The 19,383-nt window shown below is 37.3% G+C and overlaps 2 protein-coding genes and 1 long non-coding RNA gene across 4 annotated transcripts; 1 reads left to right on the top strand and 2 right to left on the bottom strand.

Annotated features, from left to right (window-relative positions):
• Nucleotides 1–125: 125 nt before the first annotated feature.
• On the bottom strand, nucleotides 126–1,348 carry LOC148192090 (uncharacterized). 2 transcript variants are annotated; one of them, XR_015782614.1, is made up of 2 exons: nucleotides 769–1,348; nucleotides 126–179 (listed from the first exon to the last, which is right to left on the bottom strand). It is a non-coding gene; the product is annotated as an uncharacterized LOC148192090 (long non-coding RNA). The 2 variants fall into 2 exon arrangements; XR_015782613.1 differs by lacking the exon at nucleotides 126–179 and adding an exon at nucleotides 469–532.
• Nucleotides 1,349–1,549: 201 nt separating this feature from the next.
• LOC148192089 (chitin synthase, putative (DUF1218)) lies at nucleotides 1,550–3,781 on the top strand. The gene is made up of 3 exons (XM_088100306.1): nucleotides 1,550–2,284; nucleotides 2,395–2,597; nucleotides 3,198–3,781. Exons 1-3 carry the CDS (start codon nucleotides 2,168–2,170, stop codon nucleotides 3,442–3,444), a joined length of 567 nt encoding a protein of 188 aa, XP_087956432.1. The 5' UTR covers nucleotides 1,550–2,167; the 3' UTR covers nucleotides 3,445–3,781.
• Nucleotides 3,782–5,070: 1,289 nt separating this feature from the next.
• DCP5-L (decapping 5-like protein) lies at nucleotides 5,071–19,383 on the bottom strand. The gene is made up of 7 exons (XM_047312376.2): nucleotides 18,734–19,383; nucleotides 17,382–17,482; nucleotides 11,104–11,178; nucleotides 10,169–10,999; nucleotides 5,952–6,128; nucleotides 5,728–5,838; nucleotides 5,071–5,631 (listed from the first exon to the last, which is right to left on the bottom strand). Exons 1-7 carry the CDS (start codon nucleotides 18,894–18,896, stop codon nucleotides 5,494–5,496), a joined length of 1,596 nt encoding a protein of 531 aa, XP_047168332.1. The 5' UTR covers nucleotides 18,897–19,383; the 3' UTR covers nucleotides 5,071–5,493.

Here is a 19,383-nt window from a genome sequence, read left to right as displayed (position 1 = left end):
CAGAAATTGGTTATGAGGGACTACTCTTAATTTACAGACACTGGCAGGAAGCTAGGAGCTGTCATCCTCAAGATATATATAATCACTTTTCCAAAAAAAAATTATCTTATATATAGTCCACAAGATCCAAGAAAGATCCTTCAGATCAATGTTTTCTTTTCATGTATATCCAGACAGACCTAAAAGCAACCCAGAATTATTGCAGCACAAAACCAACAACAGCCAGAAAAAGTAAAGGCATGGTAGTGAGGGTCATATTCTCATAGAAATTGACTACACCAGAAATCCTTAATAGCATCTCTTTCACAAAATAGCATAACTACTGCTCCTTTGTGGAAATGAGGGAAGAGAATTGAATCAAAAGAAAGCAATTATCATCTCAACATTTAACATATAATGCACAATATTTTCCTCCCTGCTAATTCTCTAGTTAGTACTAATGTTTATTTAGTTTTACAAGAAGTCTGATTCTCAATTAACTGTCATGACAATCTGACATTATTCCTTGGGTGACATTGTGCCAGCCACCTTACTGAAAAGATGGAAATGGCATCATGTAAGCATGTTCCATCTAACAAGGCAAAGTTCTCAAGCAAATGTTCATGTGAAGTGATATCAGCAGCTAACTAGATAAGACATTCTTCTCATGTTGTTACAGCTAAAACCCTAAAACCTCAATAATCTACTTATATCAAAATGCAGATTTATAATCTTGAGTCAGCACTTTTGAAAAAATAAATAAACTAAAAAAAGTCGTTATTTACCAACCAGTAGCAAATTTCAATGTGGAACCGCTTCTTTTTTACCTTCAAAATCACAATAAACAAACATTCAAGGTAAGCAATCCTACTCAGAAAAGGTATCCCTATCTGTTTTTGGTGAGTGATGGGATTGGAGATTGGTGAGAGGCCACTATCATTGAAATTTGATGTGGTTCTCACAAATTAGAATGAAAGTAGTACCGTGCCATTTGCTTACTTGACACCCCTGCAATCGTCATGAAACAAAAGAACATTTTGAGTTCGTTTTCTTTCTTTCTGGGAAGGTGCAGGAGGAAGAAAAGCACAGCGTGACCCAGATGAACATTGAAGGGAAAAAAGGCATAAACTAATATTCTCCCAGCACCCATTTGCAATGTTTATATAATATTTTAAACGCAAGTCCCAAAAGCGAAGAAAGCTACAATTTTTAACTCTGGGAATCCACAGGCAATTTGAATTGGGAATAGGGTTCAACAATTAAACAAATCCAAGTCAAGTTTAAACGGAGCTCACGATGTGAAGAATAATATTAATCATAGTTGATCGATGATTATTCTTCTCTCCCAAACCCACATGTCTTCGTAGGAATCGAATCCAGCTTTTTAATAGAGTGAATCTTTGAGGAAACGTCAAAGAAAGAGCCTTGAGTGAATCAATGGAAATTACAATTACCATAGGTAAATGCTTCGGCACCTTAATTTTAATTAATTTTTCAATTCATGTCAATGTGGCCCCACACAACAGCTCAAAGAGATAAGAAACTTCTTTCTGTCATTTGGGTTTAAACGAGGGAATGGGAATATAGCCTTTTCTTTTCTCGTGAAAAGTGGCATAAAGAGAAACCTCACCGCATGAACCGATTGAAGAGAAGAGAAGCTTACCTATGAAAGTGGCAAGTAATTATATAGTACATAATTTGGAGGGCAATTATCTGTGTATACTTGTTAATACAGATAAATTACAGAAAAATTAGGAAACTTCCTTGCTAGTCCTTATCATCATTGAGAAAAATGGACCGTTTTGAACAGATAATTGTTGTTTATATGCTATATTAAAATTTGGTGCAATTTATGTCTCTAAATTGGGCTTATTCTTGGTGTCTATCTCCAACTTGGTAAAAAGCTATTTCAACAAGCGGTTGACTAACTAGAAAACAAATGGAAAAGGTTTAGCTGGTTTTTCCCAATTCAGGATATATGCAGTTAGGAATGGTATCTCCTTCAAAACAATGATAGACACTTTGGGAAGGAAGTCTCAACTACTACTACAAAGGAAGAGACTCAAAGAAGAGGAGGATGATGACCAACACATTCAAGGCACCAAGTCATCTTTCTATTTGAGTAGCTTCCAAGAGTTATTCCTTATTCTCTCTTATCTGCTGTCTTCACAGAATCAACCAACCCACCATGGTGGAAAGTCCTCCTAAATTCAAATTCACATTCATCTTCTTCATCATCTTCTCCCTCTCTCTTGGCTTAGTTTCCTTCTCCTTGTGCATAGCCTCTGAGATTAAGAGGAACAAGGTGAGTAATGTGTTCTTGTTCTATTCTTGAATTGATTGAGACCTTGCCCTTAGGAGTTTTTGCTTCTTATTTCTGAAACTGGTTCTGAATTCTGATGCTTTGTTTTGTAGAAGGAGGATCTCAGATGGAATGGGAGACTGTGTCATTTACCGTCAAGTCCAGCATTTGGATTGGGAATTGCATCATTGGTTTGTTTGGCTTTGGTGCAGAGCATTGGGAATTCTATATTGTTCAAGAATTGCTGTTCAGGAGGGAAAAGAAACGCACGGTTTAAGATACCTATCGTTGCAAGGATTCTGCTTTCGATCTCTTGGTAAGTTAATAATCTTTTTCATATCTGTTCTTAGTTGTTAGCACATCACATTCAACAATCATAGTTTAAGGAAATAACACAGTTCGATTTGCTTGATTATTGGCTTGTGCATTGTCATTATTTACCTGTTAGAATGGACGTATTTGCTCTAGAAATAAAGTTTGATTCTTGTAACCACATTATTGAAAGTGGACGCATCACCATCCAATCTAGTTGTCAAACCGAATTTCCTTTCTTCAGGTTTGTATTGATTTTAACAGTAAAATATAGAGTACATCATTTTCAGAAACTGTGTGCCATGTGGTTTTCCATGATTGGCCACAGGTTGGCAAATTCAATCATTTTCAGTGTGAAGACTGCAAAGCTAGAAAGGTAGTGGAGGGTTGGAGATGTGGAATTAACAGAATGTCGTTCTGTTCTTCAAAACTTATAAACATAGAATGATGTAGATATGTAGATCAGTTAGAATTCTGTAGAGATGGTAACTCTTAATATTAGGAATTGAAAAAATAATAATAAATATTAGAGAATTGAAATTATAGTTTTTCCTTTAAAACATCCCAAATATAAGTTTAACATTGGTATGGATTATGCTTGCAGGGTTGGGTTTGGAATTGCAGTTATTTTATTAATTGCTGCGACAAGCATGAGCAAAAGGCAAGCATATGGGGAAGGGTGGTTGAAAGGTGAATGCTACCTTGTCAAAAAAGGGACATACGCTGGTTTAGCCATATTGATTTTTGTTACGGTAGGATCATTAATTGGCTCAGGTTTGTTAACAATGAAGAGCAATAAGGCAGATCAGGGTCACAAAATACACGCACAAACGGGTGAAACTAGGGATTAAAGAATTTGTACATGGAAAGCATATAGTAAAATGCAGAGTCAGTTTTGGTGCAAACCAAGGAGCTATAAATTGGATTGAGGATCATCAACTACTGTAGAAAGAAGCCTTAAATGTTGCATAGAGAAAGATCGAAGACCGATGACAGAAAGAAAGGTGCTGAAGACAACAAAAGATGTTTGAATTGTTTGTCAAATTTGCCGAGAATAACTACATTTTTTTCGACTTACATGATACGAAAGAGACATTTGTTTTGTATACATTCTCCCCGAGGTAGAAACTGCCTCATACAGGAACTCATTTTGGATCCCACCCGCATACTTCATAATTTTTTTTTGTACAGATACTTTTCATCTGCTTCCTCCTTGTTGGCATCGTTTTATTTAATTTTAAAATATTTCTAAGAGTTGTAGGCATCGTGTTCTACAATTTTTAAACAAAGTCTCCGAGTCGCAGGCCACCCAACGATGATAATTTTCCCCCGAAAAATATATCTGATTCTCGAAAAAAGGGAGGCCAGGCCCAAGGTAGCAATTTTAAATTCATATAGTGAGATCACAAATTCACAATTGCAGCCCAATAATAATTGTTAGGGCTTTTATATGAATTTGAAAGTTGACGAATACTCAACTTGAGAGAAACATGAGTTCACAATCACATTCTCAATTCTATAGTTCGGATTACAAAACAAGGGATTTCTTGGTCTATATTTTTATTTCAGAATTACGTTACAAAAATTATATTTCGAAAAGAGACTCTGAAAACAATATATAAGGGTAGATAGAAGAAATATTCAATTAGAACAAGTTTAATAGTTAAAGTTAATCGAACTAAATTAACAATCTTCCACAGACGGAATTGATCACAGCTATAACAATTGCCAGCTTGAAAAAGTAAAAATTCTGGTAAAAGGTCTACGGAATAAAGTTTAGCACTCTCCTGTCCACTTAGTACGAGATCCGAATGTTTAGTGATACAAATTAATTTCTAAATTAAAATAAAATACAGATTCCTAAAATTTATAATTTAGTTTCACATTAATCCTAAAATAAATCGTTTATTAACATTAGACTGTCGGTCATTCATCATGAGGCCGAAGCAGTCCTTACAAAAAGTTCAAACTGTTCGATTTTTCAGAACACATCTAGACAAGTAACACGTTGATAATTTTGAATCAAAGTTTAATAGAGAAAATCTAGCCGCCCCTGTCGCAAACGCCAGCTTGACATGTCAAAACAAAGAAGCCTGCCCATCAGTGCTTACAAGACTAGATTATACAAAATATCATCATCAATATACAATGGCAGTGTTTATTTTAACAACTCATTTCCACACATCTCACGTTTTCTCAATCACACCTCCATTGGTCCCCTCACCTCTCCATTTTCATCATCAACACCCAACATTATCACGTCATCCAGAAACGTAACAATAATGCTACAAAATAACATTTACCCTAAATATGATCATCCATGATATAATAATGGCATCTAAAAGAATTCCTAAAGATATTAACGAAGTGGCAAAATAGAAAGATGGTCCAGCCACTACACGCTAGAAAACAAATAAACTCCACAAAACGTCTTCTTTTGATTCCCATATTATAACAAAAGCAACATCACCATGGGATTTAATATATAATATCGTAATGTAAAAAAGAAATTATCAGCATTTGAAAAGTTATCATTAGCATAAATCTTATCATCCATCCATAAAGGTCACTAGGAAGACTCGCTAACAAAAGATGTTAATTTTTTAATGGGGGGCGAGGGAGAGCAAAATGATTCACTGTAAGAGTAAGAGTTCCTCTGGCTACTGATTGGTATATAGAATTATGGACAGCAATTACTTGAAACGTTAAATGCCAGCTCATGATCTAAAAAAACATGAAAATGGCGGTCATATCTAAGTTTGACATTCCAGTCTCCACCAGTGAAAGTTCCATAAGCATGTTAACATCATTGACGTAAAGACAAAGATCACACACAGCAAACATAGGCAAAATTGGCGGGGAGCTCTGGAAAACACGAGAAACAGAAAGTCCCGATACCACTAGAGAGGAAAGTTTGGACCACGCCCTCTCCCACCATAGCCATAACCCCTTCCTCCCCAATTATATGAGCCCCTGAAATTCTCACCCCGTCCAGCACCATAACTAAAATTATGCCTCTGCTGGAAATTGCCAAATGTCTGAAAAGGAAATGGATAAACAATAAATCAAAATTACATTGTAGATCATGGATAATTTCACATCCAGAAATTTCAATTCTTAATGTGTTTGCTGACCTCTGTATCCTGTTTCATTCTCTCGGAGAAACGATTTTGTCCGTTCCTTGATCCACGGGTCAAAGAGTTACAGGAAATTGTGTCAAAAAAGTCATCTTTCTTGTATGCTGACTGCAAGAAAAGACAAAGAATAGAAGACTTACAAGCTCAAACAAAATTTGTTTACTCCATCCATTTCAAAACGGAAAGAAATTATTATCAAAGGAAAACATTCTGAGTCCTACCTTATGGTTTGGTACCATCCCATGATATTCCCTGTTACCCGGATTGAGATTATCCTGTACTCCCTCTATTTTTGTGGTTGCCTTTCCAAGAGAGCCCCATACTTCATCTTTTCTGAACTTTTCATTCATGGCCTCAAAATCAAACTCTTCAGTGAATTGTGGAGCTATGTATTGAGGCTGGAAAAATCAACAACACACGATTTACATGTATACAAATATATATATATATATATATATATATATATATATATATATATATATATATATATATATATATATATATATATAGCTATACTAAAAAGAGAGCTAGTGCATGACCATGTAGTGGATCTGGAGAGGGTAGATATATGCAGATTTACCCTCAGTAACCTACAGTTCTAAAGGCAGCAATCTTATGGTTGCGTTAAGTCTCGATATTAACTTATTATAATATTTAAATATATTAGTTATCTGCCATAGTTTCCTAGCAAGTGATCTGGTAGTTACGTGCTTCTTGTAGAGGAAACTGCTTCTGGTCACAAGATAAGAGGCCATGTACATCTGACCCTCAATGTCCACAATGGTGGGCACGTCATTCACAAAGCCACACTTTATAAGTTAATCAAGTAGTGAAATTTAACCAAATCGGTTACTTAACATCAACTTTCTTTTTGCAAAGTAAAAAAAATCAGCGTAGGTTAAAAATCCCAATAGACTAAGATGCATGCAACCCACAAAAACTAGACTTAAATACCCATTTTTGTGCATAATTTGAAAAGAAAAATGCAGCTTCCAGATGCACTAAGAAAACAAGAAATATTATCTCTACATTCAAGGAAACGGTCTACACAAATCAATTGGACTATGCTTAAATTTCAACAATTCGCTTGAGAACAGCGTCATTGGTAACTTCAAGCAACTCCGTGGTCACTTACAAACCGAGAAGCGACTGAACAAACAATAGAATATAGTAAAATTTTACAGGCACAACCAATAGACAAAGCTATGTTAGTCTGTTAATTTGGTATGTGAGCAGGACATGAAATTTTAATAATCTCGTCATCAAATACCCAATTTTCCTATCCTTCAAATGCAGAATTGCAGGTTCAGGGTAAGAATGTCCTTATCTACTACAGTCTCTATCCACAACCTATAAGATCTTCGTTGAAGATCTCACATCACATAGAAGTATGATCAAATTATAGTATATAAATAGATGCTAATTTCATCTTCCAGGTCAATTTTACAAAATTAAGTTTGTTACGATCTAAGGTAGGGCTAATAATAAGGGTTAGAAAGTATATAAGCAGAGAGAATATTTAGTATAAGTTAATTAGAGTAAATAAATATAGTATAAGTTAATTAGAGTAAATAAATATAGTATAAGATAATTAGAGTAAATAAATATATATTTAGGAAAATATTCAATATAAGATATTTATAATTAAGGATATATGCTAGGATAATATACGGAGAGATATTTATATTAAATATAGAGATATTTATATTAAATATAGGGATATTTATATTAAATATAAGGATATTTATATTAAATGCAGATAGAGGAATATTTAATAAGAGATGGGCTGGAAATAATTAATATAAATAAAGTTAGAGTCTAGGGTTAAAGGGATGCTTTTGATGATTGAATTTTGTGACAGACATTATTGTCTTGTGAGGGAGGTTATGCTCTCAAAGTAATTGAAGGAGGTTATGCTCCCAATTATTGTTTACCCTTGTTTATTCAGATATTACCATCAATAAAAGATATTCATTCATCCATTGTTATTCGTTTATTGTTCTATTATGTGTGTTTATTGTTCTGTTACGTGTGAAAGAGTGTGAAAGGTTGTATTTGGCTAGTTTACGTACTCAGGTACGTAACAATTGGTCCGACCTGCCGGATCGTCAAGGGAGGAAACTGCCGGATCCTAATAGAGACGAGTGAAAGACATCATGGAGGGAAGAATGAATGCAATTGAAGGGAGACTGGAGAGCTTGGAGCAGAGACTAAAGAACATGGAGTTCTCCCTAAGGAGGTTGAAGGCAGAGTTGAGTGGAATACGCCATGAAGTCCAAGCTCCAAATGGGAAGGGACTGCTGGAACCGAACGATAGTGGACTAACGGATCCGAACGTGAGCGAACTGCCAGAACCGAACGATAGCAGACTGCTGGATCCGAACGTGAAAGAACGGACGGAACCTATAGAGAGAGGACTTACCGAGCCGAACGGGAGGAGACGGCCAGAACCGAGCATGAGAAAACTACCTGAACCAAACGGTCTAGTATTGGAAGGAAGAATGAAGACTTTGGAAGGAAGGGCAAATGGAAGAATCAATACCCTGGAGAGAACAATGGAGTCTGTGAAGAGATGGGCCGACAAAAAGAACAGGAGGCTTGCAGTGTTTGGTACACTGGCGGAAGGAAGAGAGCGACGTGAAGTACTGAAAGACATTGAAAACCATTCCCTCAGGGCTTATGGTTCAGGAGAAGTGGTAACCAGAATGCTGGACGAAGAATGGAAGACATTAGAGAAGGTTTTACCACCACCCGAACCTCCAGACATGAATTGATGAGGAGCCATGAGATCCAGCTCCCCGTTTCCAACCTTGAGGACAAGGTTGTTTTGCAGCGGGGTGTAATGTTACGATCTAAGGTAGGGCTAATAATAAGGGTTAGAAAGTATATAAGCAGAGAGAATATTTAGTATAAGTTAATTAGAGTAAATAAATATAGTATAAGTTAATTAGAGTAAATAAATATAGTATAAGATAATTAGAGTAAATAAATATATATTTAGGAAAATATTCAATATAAGATATTTATAATTAAGGATATATGCTAGGATAATATACGGAGAGATATTTATATTAAATATAGAGATATTTATATTAAATATAGAGATATTTATATTAAATATAGGGATATTTATATTAAATATAAGGATATTTATATTAAATGCAGATAGAGGAATATTTAATAAGAGATGGGCTGGAAATAATTAATATAAATAAAGTTAGAGTCTAGGGTTAAAGGGATGCTTTTGATGATTGAATTTTGTGACAGACATTATTGTCTTGTGAGGGAGGTTATGCTCTCAAAGTAATTGAAGGAGGTTATGCTCCCAATTATTGTTTACCCTTGTTTATTCAGATATTACCATCAATAAAAGATATTCATTCATCCATTGTTATTCGTTTATTGTTCTATTATGTGTGTTTATTGTTCTGTTACGTGTGAAAGAGTGTGAAAGGTTGTATTTGGCTAGTTTACGTACTCAGGTACGTAACAAAGTTAAATTTAAATTTCACTATCTATGGTATTTTAAGTATTTTGAAAAACTGTGTTGACACAACAAACGCACTGTCTCCAAAGTATTTCTTGTTTTATTTTTTTGCAAGCCTTTCTCCCATGTTCATGTTTCCTGTTGCAGTGCCACCTTAAGTGAAGTTTCTAGTGACCACCATTGTCTCTGCTAATACAATATAGTGGGTGAGATCCTAGGTTTGTGAAATTTTTTTGTATTGAAAGTCTTCCTGAGAGGGTGTTTAGGTAAGTGTGTTCTGTGGTGGTAGTTAAGAAATGTTTCAATTCAAGGGGGATATAAATATGTGAAAGAGATGAGCAATGTATAAACAAAAAGTTACAAACCATTGCCTTAAGGTTTTTATTAAAGATTATGTTATGGTCTTTCGTGGGTTTGTTCATAACTTATTCATGATGAATCCACCTAATGTTTCCTCTTGAACAACCTCGTGGTATTAGAGTCTATCATCTTAGGCCTATTGTGCCACATGCTAAACTGTCATTGAACCAATGACAAATATTTATTCTCGAGATGTTCACTCTTTGACATGAGAGAGTCTATTGAAGATCTCATAGATTGGAGATATGTTCAAATTATAGTATTAGTAACCATAAACCTCACATTATAAGTCGGTTTTGTAAAATTAAAATAGAATAAAAGTCTACTTTTTAAGAAATATAAAGTCCAAAAAACAATAAAACAATAAGTGAACACAAAACCATGTAAGGTAGAGCCATTCCTCGTCAATTTTAAAGTATTCTTTATACTCTAGTCTGTATTAAGAAACTACTCATTATATATAACAATTTGTATGCAATTGTGATTTCAAAAACAGACCAACAATATAAGCCATACAATAATATCCTTCCTTGCCTTACCCAACCTGCACTACTCTACTCCCATAAAGAGCATATGAGCAAATTTTCTAACCTTTTGCACTGAAGTAGGTAATGGAAGCAGCGGTGCCTGAGATGTTGGAAATGGCATTAATGAAGAGGAACCAAAGGATGTTTGAGTCAGAGAACCCATACCCTTTTGATTAGGATTCAAATTGTGTGAAGTAGATAATAACTGTTCTCTAGGATTTGCAAATTGATCTGGAGTTAACAAAGATGGTGTTGTTGGCAAGAGACCTGAAGTAGAATCTACAAATGAAGGAGCAGAATGTCGAGGATGAATTGGCCTTGGATCAGGACAAATGTCTTGATAAGGTGAAGAAAACTGGGGTATGTTTGATCCATCAAAAGTCATGGATGCAGAATATGGCACAGGTATCGAAAGGGATGGAACATCAAGAGAATCAGAATTTTGTAAAGAGGTAAGAGAATGCAAATGAGTCAAATTAACAAGAGAAGAAGTCATGGCAGAAGATATAGGTAGACCACGCTCTGAAAAACCTGTCCATCCCCCCTTTGTAGGTAACTGAGTTTCTTCATTTTTAATCTGATTCTGCACAACTACAGATGCTGCCATTGATGGGGAGTAAAGGGAACTAGATTGTAGCAGAGAATGAGAACCACTGCTAGATACATCATTAGGCCCTTGCCAACTCATTGCTGAAGAAAAAGATGGATGACTGGCAACTTGAGTAGCAACAGATGAATTTGAAGGTCCCAATTCAGTTACCAACTGATAAGAAGGCAACCCAACAGGAAAGGGTTTACTAGATATCTCAGGGGTATCTTGCCTTTGGATTGATTCTGTCAAATTTCTACCTCCAACTGAGGCCACAGGGGAACTTGGGGACCCAGAATATTGTGACTGAAAAAAAAGATAAAAATAATTTAAAAGAAACAGTAACATCATTGAAAAGTGTATGATTTCAAAATACAAATTATTCTCGTGCCGTCCTTTAACACAGGTACCTGAATAATAGCTGGATCACTAAGAACCTGCTCTTCTGATTTAGAAGAAGTGGAGGGTGACTTGATCTGCAAATTCTGAAAAGGCAAAATTCATAAGAACATGCACAGTTTAGATAAGCATATTAAGCGTGCATTCAAGAAAGCTCTTGTGACCAAATGGTTGTTTCACTGCAATTGGTAGAGATTCACAAATACATATGAACCCTACAATTACATTATTTAGAGAAATAAGTCAACAGCTTCAGATTGCTGTTTTGTGGAGTGCATTCAATTATGCTCTACTTTTAGTTGTTCTGTTCTAGACTTTCATATAGATTTGTCAATTTTAAATTTCTCAGAATGTTGCTCCATATAAAACATAAGGACCGCTCACAACTAAAGGGCAAATATCCCAGATAAGCCATTATGAAACCAGGCAGGTGCAATTTAATGAGAACAAATGAAAAAGAGAAACAAAAACAAAAAGCAATCTTGTTGGTGAGGGTTTTAAATTTCTCAGAATGTTGCTCCATATAAAACATAAGGACCGCTCACAACTAAAGGGCAAATATCCCAGATAAGCCATTATGAAACCAGGTAGGTGCAATTTAATGAGAACAAATGAAAAAGAGAAACAAAAACTAAAAGCAATCTTGTTGGTGAGGGTTTGATACGGCCCAGCAGAAAGGGCCCAAAGTCAAATACGTGTATAGAAGGAGATACAAGTGTGATGCAGCGAATCAAAACTAGGGAGGAGAGAAATAACCAAAACTGCACAGGAAGTTAGTTACATAGGGAAAATGCTTATGGTGGAGGGAGGGGGGAAGAGAGAGGGAGGACAGTGGGCTATGGAATGGACTAGAATTGTGGGGTTTTCTTTGTCTCTATGATATTTCTTAATACCATAACAGAATTGGTCTTAAATCACGTTGATTAGACCAAATTTCATAATATAACTCGTATTCCTTTCTTTTTGTGTTGATTTCATTGTTGGTTCTTATCAACTGGCATCAGAGCTCTTGATCCCGGGAGCTTGAATGGTTGTCACACAATCTACAATGAAGGGCAAAATGGAGAATGTAGAACGAAGCTTACAAGCTCAACAATCGGAGCTTAGTGAGATCAAGCAGATCCTGCTGCAAAGAGATAAACCTCGATGTTCTCGACAGTCCCATCGACCACGTAGCCGGACCAGGAATACGGATGAGGACGAGGAAGGGAGTAATTATTCGGTGTCCAGATCGCGACCACCATGAAGATATGGGAGTTCACCTCGGGTGTATGATTTTGGGGGAAGGAAGATGGAGATTATGGTGTTCAATGTTGATGACACATACGGTTGGCTCGTTCGGTTGGAGCGTTACTTAAAATTGAATTCAATTTCGGGGGATGAAAAATTGGATGCGGTGATGGTAGCTTTGGAAGGTCAAGCCCTGAATTGGTACCAATGGTGGGAGGAGCAGATGGTGGGTCGGAGTTGGGAGGATTTCAAGACAGCGACGCTCCGACGCTTCCAACCCAGATTGGCTCAAACCCATTTGAACCTTTGTTAAGCATTAAACAAACGGGGACAGTGATGGAGTATCGTGGGCAATTTGAGATGGTTTCGGCACCGCTAAGAGGAGCAGATCGTACCATGTTAAAGGGGATCTTCCTTAATGGGTTGAAGGAAGAGATTAGAGCTGAACTCAAGCTCTATGACACCGACTCTATATCTGAATTGATGGATCGATCCTTATTATTGGAAGAGAAAAACATGGCGATGAGAAGAGGAGGTTTTAGATGGGAAGAGAAGAAAGGTTGGCGAGATAAGGAGAGTAGCTTTGTGAAAGTTTTGGGGGATTTATCTCGAGGAAAATCGATGATACTCATGGGGGAAAAGGAGGAAAATCTAATCCCGAACCTCCAGGGGAAAAGAAACTGCTAGATGGGAGAAGATTGATTCAAGAGGAACTACAAGAAAGGAGTTGAAAGGGACTTTGCTTTAAGTGTGGAGAAAAATGGGGACAGGAGCATATATGCAAGCTTCAACATTACGAACTTGTATTAGTGGAGGGTCAAGAAGATGGTAAACCAAATGAAACAGAGGAAGATGGCGGTCCAGCGGAAACAGAGGAACCAATAGTGGAATTAGAAAATAAAAATCTGCAGTTGTCTTTGAAGAGCAAAGAAGGTCTCACTTCAAGAAAATCCTTTAAGATAAAAGGAACAATAGGAGGGAGAGAGGTGTTGATTTCGATTGATTCGGGAGTCATGGGTAACTTTATTTCTCAACTCGTAGTGGCTGAGTTACAATTACAGGTGACAAAAACTCCAGAATATACGGTGGAAATGGGTAATGGACAAAAGGAAAAGAACAAAGGCATATGTAAAGCAGTACAAATAGAGATGCAGGGACTCCGAATCGAGCAGGAATTTTTTATCCTTAATCTCGGAGGTACGGAGGTGGTGCTAGGACTAGATTGGTTGGCTAGTTTGGGAGACATTAAGGCCAACTTCAAAAATTTCACACTATAGTGGGAGGAAAGAGAAAGTAAGCAGATTTTGAAAGGAGATCCCTCCTTGTGCAGAGAGCAAGCTTCTTGGAAGACAATGATAAAGACTTTACATTCTGCAGGTGAAGGGTATTATCTCTCCTACCAATACTTGGGGAATGCCGAAACCCAACAACAAAACCAACTTGTTTCCAGTCCAGGATCACGTGCCCTGGAAGAAACGTTAGTAGAATTTGGGGACGTGTTCCAAGAACCGAGAGGATTACCTCCAAAAAGAGATCATGATCATGCGATTTTGTTGCAGGAAGGGGGAAATACCCAACACACGACCATATAGGTATCCCTATTACCAAAAAAATGAAATTGAGAAGATTGTGGGTGAAATGTTGCAAGCAGGGGTGATAAGGCCGAGCAATAGCCAATTCAGTAGCCCTGTGATTTTGGTCAGAAAAAAAGATGGAGGGTGGGGATTCTGTGTGGACTGTAGGGCACTCAATAAACTCACTATCCCAGATAAGTTTCCAATACCCGTGATTGATGAATTGTTGGATGAGCTAGGAGGGGCTGTGATCTTTACGAAGTTGGACTTGAAGTCCGGGTATCATCAAATTAGAATGAAAGATGATGATATTTCAAAAACAGCATTCCGAACCCATGAGGGTCATTATGAGTTTCTAGTTATGCCGTTTGGCCTCACCAATGCACCTTCAACTTTTCAAGCACTTATGAATAAGGTACTCAAGCCTTACTTGAGGAAGTTTGTTCTAGTTTTCTTTGATGATATTCTCATATACAGCAAGAATGAAAAGGAGCATGAGGGGCATTTGAGAGCTGTATTACAGGTGTTAAGGGATCACAACTTATTTGCCAATAGGAAGAAATGTAATTTTGGGCAGAGAAGCTTGGAATACTTGGGTCATATCATTTTTGAACATGGGGTGGCTGCAAATCCTACTAAAATCAAAGATATGCTCACTTGACCTGCTCCCAAGGACGTGAAAGGGTTAAGGGGCTTCCTCAGTCTCACAGGATATTACAAAAAATTTGTGAAAAACTATGGAAAAATTGCGGCCCTCTCACACAGCAGCTAAAGAAAGATCAGTTTCAATGGGGAAGTGATGCTCAAAAGGCTTTTGAGCAGCTTAAGGCAGCTATGTCCACAGCACCTGTCCTAACTGTACCTAATTTTGAGAAGCCTTTTGTAGTGGAAACCGATGCTTCTGGTAAGGGAATTGGTGCAGTATTGATGCAAGAGGGAAGACCAGTGGCTTACATGAGTAAGGTTCTGTCTGAAAGGGACCAAAGTAAATCAGTATATGAAAAAGAACTTATGGCAGTGGTTTTAGCTATTCAAAAGTGGAGGCCTTATTTGTTGGGAAGGCACTTTGAAGATCAAAGGAGCCCTAAATACTTGGTTGAACAACGACTAATGGGAGAGGAACAACAAAAGTGGGTTTCAAAGTTGTTGGGGTTTGACTTCGAAATAAAGTATAAACCGGGAAGGGAAAATACAGTTGCTGATGCACTTTCCAGGCAGATGCTATGGGCATTAACCACTGTCCAATTTTATGAATGGGACGAAGTTGATCATGAAGTTCAAGCTGATGAGAAGTTGAGGGAAATTATACAAGAATTATTAAGAGACATGAATGCTCATAAAGGATACAAACTCTTGCATGGTAGATTGTACTATAGAGGAAAAATAGTAATACCAAAGGGGTGTTCTAAGATTCCCTTTATTCTTAAGGAGTTTCATGATACAGCAATAGGGGGGCATTCTGGATATTTTCGGACATACAAAAGGATTGCAGGGTTGTTGTATTGGGAGGGAATGAAGAAACAAATTCAAGAATATGTGCAGCAGTGTGAAATCTGTCAACAAAATAAATACCAGGCTTTAACTCCCTCGGGATTATTGCAGCCTCTACTTATACCGACACAGGTGTGGTCTGACGTGTCCATGGACTTTATAGGGGGACTCCCAAAAGCAGGAGGGAAAGATACCATTTTGGTGGTGGTAGATAGATTAACAAAGTACGCTCACTTTATAGCCACGTCTCATCCTTACACTGCCAAGGATATCGCTGAAATATTCCTTAAAGAAGTGGTGCGATTACATGGGTTCCCTTCCTCCATCGTGACTGATCGAGACAGAGTCTTCATTAGTTCCTTCTGGACTGAATTATTCAAACTGGCTGGAACCAAGTTTCAGTTCAGCTCGGCTTACCATCCACAAACGGATGGCCAAACGGAGGTGGTCAATAGGTGTGTTGAGACTTATCTTAGGTGTTTAACCGGTACCAAACCAAGACATTGGCCTAAGTGGCTAAGTTGGGCTGAATTTTGGTACAATACTAATTATCATGAATCTACCCATACAACCCCTTTCAAAGCTCTTTATGGCAGGGACCCACCACCAATAATTAGAGGGGATGTAAGATTGACAGCAGTGGAAGAAGTGAGCAAGATGACAGCAGATAGAGATGCAATGTTAGAAGAGTTAAAAGGACAATTAGCTAAGGCACAGAACCGCATGAAGCAGTAGGCTGATAAACATAGGCGAGATGTGTAATATAATGTGGGAGACCGGGTATTTCTGAAGATTCAACCATATAAGTTAAGGAGTTTGGCAAGAAGAGTCAATCAAAAACTTAGTCCCAGATATTATGGGCCATATGAAATTGTCGAAAAATTAGCAAGGTCGCCTATAAATTAGCACTTCCAGCAGAGAGCTTGATCCATCCTGTTTTTCACGTGTCTTTACTCAAGAAGTTAGTAAGCAATGATGTCCAAACTCAACCTCTGCCCAAGTGTTTGACAGAGGATTTGGAGCTTAATTGCAACCTGCAGAAGCCTTAGCTATTCGTCAAAATCAGCAAGGAATCAGGGAGGTTCTAATTAAATGGCACCAATTACCAGAATGTGAAAATTCATGGGAACCTTTGACTGAATTACAGGAGCACTTTCCAGGATTCCACCTTGAGGACAAGGTGTGCCTTGATGGGGAAAGGGATGATACGGCCCAGCAGAAAAGGCCCAAAGTCAAATACGTGTATAGAAGGAGATACAAGTGTGATGCAGCGAATCAAAACTCGGGAGGAGAGAAATAACCGAAACTGCACAGCTGGCAACTTGGAATATGCGTCACAGGAAGTTAGTTACATAGGGAAAATGCTTATAGTGGAGGGAGGGGGGAAGAGAGAGGGAGGACAGTGGGCTATGGAATGGACTAGAATTGTGGGGTTTTCTTTGTCTCTGTCATATTTCTTAATACCATAACAGAATTGGTCTTAAATCATGTTCATTAGACCAAATTTCATAATATAACTCGTATTCCTTTCTTTTTGTGTTGATTTCATTGCTGGTTCTTATTAGGGTTTTACTACACGGCCGTCACCACTGACTAAAACATGATCAAACTAGAGGAGAATTGGTAGAAAATAAATATCACAATTCACAAGCCTCCAAAATCTACCAATTTCACCAAAACATCAGTTTGAGCACTATTGCAATTGAAAACGATGCACATCAGTAGAAATGTCTTCTATTATGAGAAAGATTTATTTAATGAAAACTTGTTGACAAATAAATGACAAGTTAAAACATTAAAGCCCCGATCACAAATCATTAACTAACCATACAGATACGTTAGAACCCTGAAACCAAGATATATAACAGCTATACAACACAAACCAGGCCCTATTCTGCTAGGTGGGGTGAGAAACTTCGCAGCTTTAATGAAGACATACCAGATCATAACAATATTTACATGCCATATCAGTTAAACAATAACGCTATAATTACCTTAATGTCACTTCCACGGAAAAGAATGTATTCATAAACCTTATCACTTGGAGGAACTTGTGTGCCATCTTTTCTTCTCCCCTCCGTTCCATAAGATTTAACTGAAATCTCGTATCAGAAGAATTTCCATGTTAGAAAGAAACTTTCACATTAAAGAAATACAATTTTTAGATAGCCACATAACATAACGAAGTTCATCTTTTGGAAACTAATTAACTGAATATCTAATATCGAATTTAATTACATGCATAAATAATACTTATTATTTCAAACAACAAAACGCAGACACGGATAATCATACAATAACTAACTTGCATTAACGTCTATTAAATTAAAACATACTATCAAATATCCAGAGTCATAACTCTGCCACAGTTATTTCATTTAAAAAAAAGGGCCACCTATATATCCAAATGTTGTATTGTCCATTAGGCAATGTACATGAATCTTTTAGGATGACTATAGTATTTTTATTCATGACTGGGCGGGGTGGGTTGACAAAAGATTTAGGAAAAACTTAATCATCAGACGAACGAGAGAACTTGAAGAGGTGCTGTTCGTCAAAAACAGGAAACCATGGTTTCCATTATGTAAAGAAATAAATATAGGCCCCTGTCCTTCCAGGTTTACAAAACAGATAGAAATGGAAATTCTAGCATGTAGCCTACGGAAAAAGGTGTAGAGTGTAGATAACAACCTGATGAATATCACCAGTCTAAAATGTCATAGAATTCAGACCAAGGGCAAACTGTCAAAAGGAAGAACTAATGATTAATGTGATTCCGTTGTACACTTATTCCCTAAGAGCTAGGACAATGGCAGTAACTCGAACTCCAAATTTTATACTGAAAGAGAAGACAAAATCGTGTCATCATAAACCTATTAATTCCGCAATGTCCATCCATCCATCGCCAGCATTTTAGGCATAAAGCCAGTACTATTAACCGAAGCAAAATTCAAAGTAATTCCAAATAGTGTCACTAATGTTTTAATTTGTGGTCACGGTTTCATTAAATCCCCTGATACAGCAAAAAAAATGCCGCCACAATTACAGTTTAAAAATCTCAAAAACATAGATGTTGTGACCAAACTCGGGGTTACTCGTTTCCATCCACATTGTGTCCCTATTGAATAAAGCTAGGTTCCATCATCAAACAGGCGTTAACTTGTCTAATCAAAACACCAATGAACCCTTCCTCATCCTGTCAAATCCAGCGTCGGAAAAACGAAGCTCTGAACATCGAAATTACACAAACAAAACACCGCTGCATCGTCGACAATCACAAAACACAATGTACGGTGATTTCGCTGCAATGTAACGAAACTCAACGTTACATTAACGGCTCACGTACCGTTCTTCAAGCCGATGGTGGAATCCTGGACGTCAAGGAGATAGAGAACGCCCTCGTAGCGAATCTCGCACTTCGAAATCAAGCTTATGAAGCAGCCAATGAAGGACTCCGCGGAATTTGACGGAGAAGTTGAAGGACCGTTCGCGCCAAATTCACTCGCCATGTAGCGTGGCACGGATGTGGAAACGGAAGCTGGTTCGCGATCACTGATAGAGAACGAAAATAACGACGAAGGGAAAATGAAGGAAAATTTTGCTCGGTATTAGGGTTTCTCTTTCTCTCTCTGTATCGGTTTAAATGGCTGTGTCTGGCTTCGTGTTTGCCTCGCGCGGATGTTGCGTTTGTGAAAAAGTTGTAACAAGATCACCAACACTAGACCAAGAAAACAATGACAAAATAACGCTTTGATAAGCGATAAGAAGCGGGCTTTCCTTTTCTCACATTCGCCCTTCAAATATAAGCTGACTAGATAGATATACAACAGAATCAATTGGATATATATAATATGCGTGTATTCTAAACAGTCGGTTTGAGTGTGGTTATTACCTAAATTTCAAGAAAAATGTTACATTTCAATTATAAATTCAATCTCTCATTATTTTGAATATTTAAAAGTGATAAAAAGTACCTCTTAATAAGAAAATGAAAAA

This window comes from Vigna umbellata, chromosome 10, assembly GCF_029865625.1.
Source record: "Vigna umbellata cultivar VRB3 chromosome 10, Vumbellata_1.0, whole genome shotgun sequence".
NCBI classification, from domain to species: domain Eukaryota; kingdom Viridiplantae; phylum Streptophyta; class Magnoliopsida; order Fabales; family Fabaceae; genus Vigna; species Vigna umbellata.
The sequence above is the reverse complement of the archived record's forward strand: the minus strand, read 5'-3'. Positions and strand labels throughout refer to the sequence as shown.

Bases quoted from the DNA above. Each gene is read 5' to 3' on its own strand.
- LOC148192089 (XM_088100306.1), top strand. From the start codon at position 2,168: ATGGTGGAAAGTCCTCCTAAATTCAAATTCACATTCATCTTCTTCATC. The intron at 2,285-2,394 runs GTGAGTAATGTG...TTTGTTTTGTAG, and splicing joins CTGAGATTAAGAGGAACAAG to AAGGAGGATCTCAGATGGAA. The intron at 2,598-3,197 runs GTAAGTTAATAA...TTATGCTTGCAG, and splicing joins ATTCTGCTTTCGATCTCTTG to GGTTGGGTTTGGAATTGCAG.
- DCP5-L (XM_047312376.2), bottom strand. From the start codon at position 18,896: ATGGCGAGTGAATTTGGCGCGAACGGTCCTTCAACTTCTCCGTCAAAT. The intron at 5,839-5,951 runs GTAGGACTCAGA...CTTTTCTTGCAG, and splicing joins GGATGGTACCAAACCATAAG to TCAGCATACAAGAAAGATGA. The intron at 5,632-5,727 runs GTCAGCAAACAC...TTTCCTTTTCAG, and splicing joins GAATGAAACAGGATACAGAG to ACATTTGGCAATTTCCAGCA.